Source organism: Chamaea fasciata, unplaced genomic scaffold, assembly GCF_029207755.1.
Source record: "Chamaea fasciata isolate MVZ Bird 193981 ecotype frontalis unplaced genomic scaffold, bChaFas1.0.hap1 SCAF_18, whole genome shotgun sequence".
Lineage (NCBI taxonomy): Eukaryota > Metazoa > Chordata > Aves > Passeriformes > Sylviidae > Chamaea > Chamaea fasciata.
In genome coordinates, this window is record NW_027094103.1 from 9,669,799 (window position 1) to 9,676,341 (window position 6,543).

General features: G+C 54.4%; 1 protein-coding gene across 2 annotated transcripts; it reads left to right on the forward strand.

Moving 5' to 3' along the window:
- Positions 1-87: 87 nt before the first annotated feature.
- Positions 88-4,555, forward strand: MMAB (metabolism of cobalamin associated B). Of its 2 annotated transcripts, XM_066199942.1 has the most exons (9): positions 88-201; positions 338-396; positions 473-566; positions 676-733; positions 1,181-1,253; positions 1,433-1,530; positions 1,809-1,873; positions 2,511-2,570; positions 2,717-4,555. In XM_066199942.1, the coding sequence occupies exons 1-9, from the start codon at positions 113-115 to the stop codon at positions 2,802-2,804; spliced, it is 684 nt and encodes a 227-aa protein (XP_066056039.1). In that variant the 5' UTR covers positions 88-112; the 3' UTR covers positions 2,805-4,555. The 2 variants fall into 2 exon arrangements, with proteins under 2 accessions (XP_066056039.1, XP_066056040.1); XM_066199943.1 differs by lacking the exon at positions 2,511-2,570.
- Positions 4,556-6,543: the final 1,988 nt, after the last annotated feature.

Below are 6,543 nucleotides of genomic sequence, written 5' to 3' on the forward strand. Positions count from 1 at the left end.
CAATGGGAAGGAGGCGTCGCGGGGTGGTGCGGCGCTGGGGTGACAGCGTGAGCTGAGGGCGGGACGGCGGCCGAGCGGGGTCACGGCGCGGCGGCGACGGCGGCCGGGAGGGATGTGGCGGCGGGCGGCGATGGCGGCGGGACGGGGAGTGCAGGGCCCGCTGGGGATGGCGGGGCGGCGGTGGCGGAGCGGGGCGGGCAGGTAAGCGTGGGAGGGCCGGGACCCCATCACGGTGTCCTTCCCTCCGTCACGGTGTCGTTCCTCCCCTCACGGTGTGTCCACCCCTCACAGTGTCCCCCGTCCGCGCGGTGTCCCCTCACGGTTTGTGCCTCCACAGCCCCGACCGCGCCGCTCCCGAGCGGGCCCCGAAGATCTACACGAGGACGGGAGACGCAGGTAGAGCCCGAGGGGCCGCGGGGGCCGCGGCCAGAGCTCCCCCCGGAGCCCTGAGCGCCTTCCGCCTTTCCCAAAGGATTCTCCAGCACCTTCACCGGGGAGCGGCGGCCGAAGGGCGACCCCATCTTCGAGGCCTTGGGAGCCACCGACGAGCTGAGCTCGGCCATCGGGTAAGGACCGGCTGGGAGTATCCAAATCATATGGAAAAATCATGTTTGTTACCATTTCTTCATTCCCAACTAACTCTTTTTTGTTTTGTTTTGTTTTTTTCTGACTAAGGCTGGCTGGTGAGTTTAGCAGTGAAAAGGGCCACACGTTTGTTGATCAGCTTCATAAAGTGAGTGTTAATGATGATCTTCATCCAGTGCAGTCCCTTACCTGTGCCATTAAAACATGAACTCCTTAATTTTAGCCACAGTGCTCCCATGGACACACAGGAATTCGATTCATTTAGTATTTCAATATATAAATCTTTAAGACTCCCTTGATTGCTGTCTAAGAGGTAAATTTCTTTAACCAAGAAGGAAGCTGGTAGATCAAGTTATTACAGGCAGGCAGATTCATCTCTAGGTTTATTCTAAGTCAGATTCACGTTATGAACTCGAGTTTTGTTGTAACAGAACTCCACGTTTGAAACTGGGGCACAAACCACCCGGGAGGGCACAGCAGTGACACAAGTCCTGCCTGGGCAGCCTGTGAGTTGGGCTGATTGGCTCTGCTGAGCACAGGAATGCAAAAAGCCATGGCTGGGAGTGACAGCAGCTGTGATTTTTGTTTTTGTCAGATCCAGTGCATGCTGCAGGATGTGGGCTCCAACCTGGCCACGCCGCTCTCCTCGGCCAGGGAGGCTCACAGGAGTAAGTCTTGCCTTTCCTGGGATGGCAGCTCTTGAGCACAGCCTGGCCTGGGTGGTGGTGGGATGCTGAGGGATGTATTTGGTTTCTTAGGACTTGCTGATCCAGGAAAGCAAAATTAAGAGTTCAGCTTGTTGTCTCAATCGCTTTTTCTTCAGCCGATTCTTCTTTCCTCTCTGCAGAACGAACGTCGTTCAGCGACAAGCCCGTCCTGGAGCTGGAGCAGTGGATTGACAGTTACTCAGAGCAGCTCCCTCCCCTCAGAGCCTTCATCCTGCCTGTAGGTGCTTCCTGTGCCCCTCACTTCCTTGGGGTAGCCCTGCTCCACTGCTTACCATGAAAAAACAGCCTGGGAGGCTGCTATTTCCATAGGCAAATTGCCAAGAGAAAAGCAGAGACAAGGAGCTGGGAGTTACATTTCCCCACCCTGCTGCACTGGGATGTCCCACCCTTGCCTGGCCATGGCACAGGGATCAGTTCCATGTGTGTGAGAGGAGGGAGGGGAGGGGACTGTCCCTGCTGGTGCAGGCACTGAGTGGTGTTCCCTTGCTGTTGCAGTCTGGAGGCAGGAGCAGTGCTGCTCTCCACTTCTCCCGAGCCGTGTGCCGCAGGGCCGAGAGGTGGTGAGTGCTGTGCTGGGATCACCCTGGGGAAAGGGCATGGGGACACCCCAGAGACACCAAACCAGGGCTGCGCTGCCCTTGGGGCTCAAGCCAAGCTTTTGTTTCTTTAGTCCAATTCTAAGAGTGCAGGAGGCACAAAGCCAGGCTCTGTTCTTCCTTCCCCTTTGCTGGGTCATCCAACCCAAACCTTTTGGGATTCTGCAGCCCCATCCAGCCTGGCCTTGGACACTTCCAGGGATCCAGGGGCAGCCACAGCTTCTCTGGGCAGCCTGTGTCATGGCCTCACCACCCTCACAGGGAAGAAATTCTTCCCAGTATCCCATCTAACCCTGCCCTCTGGCAGAGGGAAGCCATTCCCTCTGTCCTGTCACTGCAGGCTCTTGTAAAGTCTCTCCCTTTTCAGTGGTTTCTGTGGATGAATATCCTGGGAGGAATAGAGCTGGGGGCTGCTGGGACAGACACAAACATTTCTGGCATCATTTACCCCTCCCAGATCCCTCTGGGAAGCAAAGATCCTTCACTTCTGGAGGAGTCAAAGAGAGGACCCCAGGGGAGGTTTGGGGAGGGAAGAGGCTCCAGCCTTTGTGCACTCAGAGCTGGAAAATGAAACACCAGCATTTCCCTTTGCTTTTCCCAGCGTGGTCCCTTTAGTCCAAGCAGGGGAAGCAGATCCAAACGTGGCCAAGTATTTAAACAGGTAAAAAAATAAAATCCCAAATCATTGCCCTGTCCTACTGAAGCATTCCCTTAGTTCTGGGGATAAAACTGGGGAGTTTTGCTTCTCAGCAAGCTTCTCTTCTGGAATAAGATCACTGGTTTTCCTGCTTTTCCCTTGCTTTCCAGGCTCAGTGATTATCTCTTTGTCCTGGCACGTTATGCTGCAATGAAGGAAGGGAAGGAAGAGAAAATCTACATAAAACCTGAGCCATAGCTGGGAGCTGGAATGTTTTTTTTCCTTGATCATGGAAACCTAAATCCAGTTGACTGCTTTTGTCCATCAAGAAAGGGAGAGAGAACAAGCCTGGGCTGGAAATGGGAGCTGCCAAGGATTTCCATGTGGAATAACCAGGACCTTGTTGATAAATCCTGAGAGGAGCAGAATCATGGAATATCCTGAGTTGGAAGGGACCCAAACACACCTGTTCTGTTCTGGGCCTGGACCGCACATCCCATGTGGGGATGGCTCTGGAGTCACTGCTTCTCCCAGGTGGGAGTTGAGGCAGGAGAATTCCAGTAACATTTTGGAGATGCCTTCATTTCCCTGGGCAGCAGCAGGTGCTGTGGGAAGGCTCTGACAGGACTCTGAGGGATGATGAAGGGAAAACAATCAGCTCCTCCTTTGAAGTCACAGTGCTCGTATGGAGCAGCAGCTGGAGGCGTTTGGGAATTGTGTCCACAGCTCTGAAATAATAAATGTGAATTTCCTTGTACCAAAGGGCCACAAACTGTCACATTTTAGCACCGAGCCTTGTGTGCTTTGCTGCTCCAAGTCCCTTCCAATCCATCAGCTCTGGCTGGAGCTGAGCTGTGATTTACAGGAATGCACCAAGAATTCCTTGGCTCTGGCTGCCTCTTGTTTTGCATGTGAGGAATGTCTGTGTGCTGACAATCCAGTGCATCCTCTGCCAGGGCTCACAGGATGGAGGGGGTGAGGCAGGATAGGTCAAATCCCAGGCTCTGTGTGCTGGGGTTGTCTCCATGTGGAGCTGTCCCTTGGAATGGTGGGACCAGCTGCTCCTCCAGCTGCAGGAACAGCTGGAGGAGCAGAGCCCAGGGTTTGGGAGCACCCAGGGCACTGAGGTTGCAGGAAAAGGGGTTGGGATGAGGAGCAGGAGCTGGGTGAGAGGGACAACACCCCAAGAGTTCCTCCCAGGGTGTCCCTGCTGACCCTGGAATGTTGCTCCTCTTGGCAGAGAGGCTGCAGTGAGCTCACACCCACATCACACAGACAATTCCAGCTTTGCACTCAAGTCTAAGCTGCTTCCAGCTTGGAAATACAACTGGGGAGTAATCCATGTGAACCCTGGTTGTTGTAATTTTTCCCCCTAGGAATGCTGTGGGCTGCAAGGTGCTGATGCCCATCCAGGGCTTGTCCTGCTTTTTGTGGGGCAGCTTTTAAATCCATCCTGCCCCTTCCCCCGTTCAAGTATTTGAGTAGAGCCAACCTTAAACTTGTTTTCCAAAGAATCTCTGGCTCTGTGTCCCTTTTTGGCCAGTAAGGAATGCCCAGGAATGAGTGAGGAATGCCCAGCACTAACAGATCCCCCGTCTCATCACTCACCTGCATTTGAGGCAGATATTTCATGGCTCTTGTTAATGCACATTTTTCATGGAGTAATTTTCCCAGCCTCAGCCTGGAACACATCCTGGTGACAAATGCTCTGGATTTGGATTGTCCCATCAGCTGCAGTGTCACCTCAGCCATTCCCTTTTCCTGCTCCATCCAGTTTTACGAGAGCTCTGGCTCTGGGACTGAACCTCAGGAACCAAGAGGCTTTTCAAGTTTAATTTAATTAAATCCTTTGCAATATAAATTCTTCATGAATGCTCCATAAATCACCTGGGGGAGGGATTTATAGTATTTCCTTTTTTTTCCAGCTGGGGGGAAGAAATCTCACTACTGTTTTGGGACCAAAGCTGGCATTGTTTGGATTGCAAGGAGAAATAAATCAAGCTACTACACTTAACATGATGGAGAGACTATATTTACTGGGGTGCTCCCAGCTGCTCCCTCTGCCCTCTCTACCCACAGCAGTTCTTTCTGGAGGGCTGAGACAGAGGAAGGTGCTGGGGTGACCCTTGTGTGTCCCTAAGCAGGGCTTGCCTTTAGGAGGGAGTTGAGACAGGGTGGTCAGGCCTTGGCTGGGCTGCCCAGGGAAGTTTGGAGTGCCCAACCCTGGAGTTGTCCAAGGAAGGCCTGGATGTGACACTCAGTGCTTTGGGCTGGGTGACAAGGTGGGGATCGGGCACAGGTTGGACTCTAAGATCTTGGAGGGCTTTTCCAACCTGGATGACGCTGGGATTCTGTGATTCCTCAGGCTCTGGTGCACCCTCCTCACCAGGCTGGAGCACAGGCACAGGGCAGCTGAGCTGCCCCTGCTCCCAACCCCACGAGGTCTCAGCCAGGCAGCAGCAGTAGAGTGACCAAAACAAAACCCAGCCTTTAAATCCAAATAAAGCTCCCTTGCTCTGGGCTGGCAGTTGTTTTTCCAAGCTCTTTGTCTCTTCCCAGCCCTCCCAGCCGTACAGCATAGGGATTCCAGTGCCTGCACCTCATTAATATCACGGGGGAAGGCAGATGCTTTGTCCGGGCTGCCCGGCTCCAGCGCCCAGCAACATTCCTGCCTCGCAGGGTGCCTGATCCGGGATCACTCCCGAGCTGCCAGCACAGCCATATGTTGCTAAGGGTCGTTTATTCTTGTTTGTAAAATGTATGGCTGCTCCCAGCTTCCACACTGTCAAAACGAGAAGAACTGGCCCCAAAATCTCTTGCTGCATGATTGGATCAGACGCCCGTACATCTGTTAACGCTGTAGGAGCTGTAAAATGGAATAAGTTGGGCTATAACTCAAGCACCTCGATTACCACCACGATGCGGGAGCAGCCGAGCGGCTGCTGCTCCGCCAGCAACGACACAAACATCCATTGTGCCAAAGTCAGATGTAAATTTACACAAGGCAGCATTTCCTGGGCCAGGGCTCAGAAGGGAGGAGAGGGATGAGAGCCCCCACCTTGACAGGATGTGCTGGAGCCCCAGCCTGGTGAGTTTTGAGGTGCACAGCCCTAGCAGTAGGGAGCCAACAGCTCCACTGGAGCTGCAGGAGCAGAGAGGGCCCCAAGTCCTCCAGCAGGGCAAGTGGTGTGGTCTCACAAGCTCCTGAAATCCCCTTTCAGCCTGGGAATGGGCAAGGAAAAACCCTCCCCATCCTGGAGCAGCCCAGGGCAGGAACCATCAGTGCTGTGCCTGGCACGAGCAGGTTGAGTCTTTCTGTGGAGGAAGGGGCTGTCTGGGACCCTCAGCCCAAAGTGCCCACCCCTGTGTCCCGTCCCAGCCTTGGCAGGGCAGGCACAGAGAGGCAGAGTGACACAGGAGGACTCAAACCACCCCAGGGGAACTGCAGAGGGTCAGGGTTGAAGAACTTGACTTCAGCCACAAAAGTAGACTGTGAGCACCAGTTCAGTGCCACTTACCCAGGTGGTGACAGTGCCAAGTGTCACGTGGTGTGACCACTCCAGCTGCAGGAGCTGCTGCACCTCTTGGTAAAGGTGAGAAAACACCAAAGTGAGCTGCAGAGACATCAGACCTCGCTCTGCCCAGGGATGTGGAGACTGGAGCATGGCACAGCCTCCTCTTCATCCTAACCTGGAATCTAGCACGGGGCACAGGTGAAGAACAGAGGGATGAAACAGAGGGAATACCAGCCTGGGTGTGAGCCAGGGGTTTGGGACAGCCTGCAGGAGCAGGAGAGGGGCAGCAGGAGCTGCTGTTTGTTCCTGAACATCCCGCACCTGCAGCAGGTTGGGACACCCAGCTCTGCTCAGTGCCAGCACTGAGTGAGCACCAGGCATCTCTCCCATCCTCCAGGCAACTCTCCCAACTCCTCACCTCTGCAGTGTCCAGTTTTATGGTCCCAAGGCCTTGGATAGCCACGGCCATACCTCACCTCAGT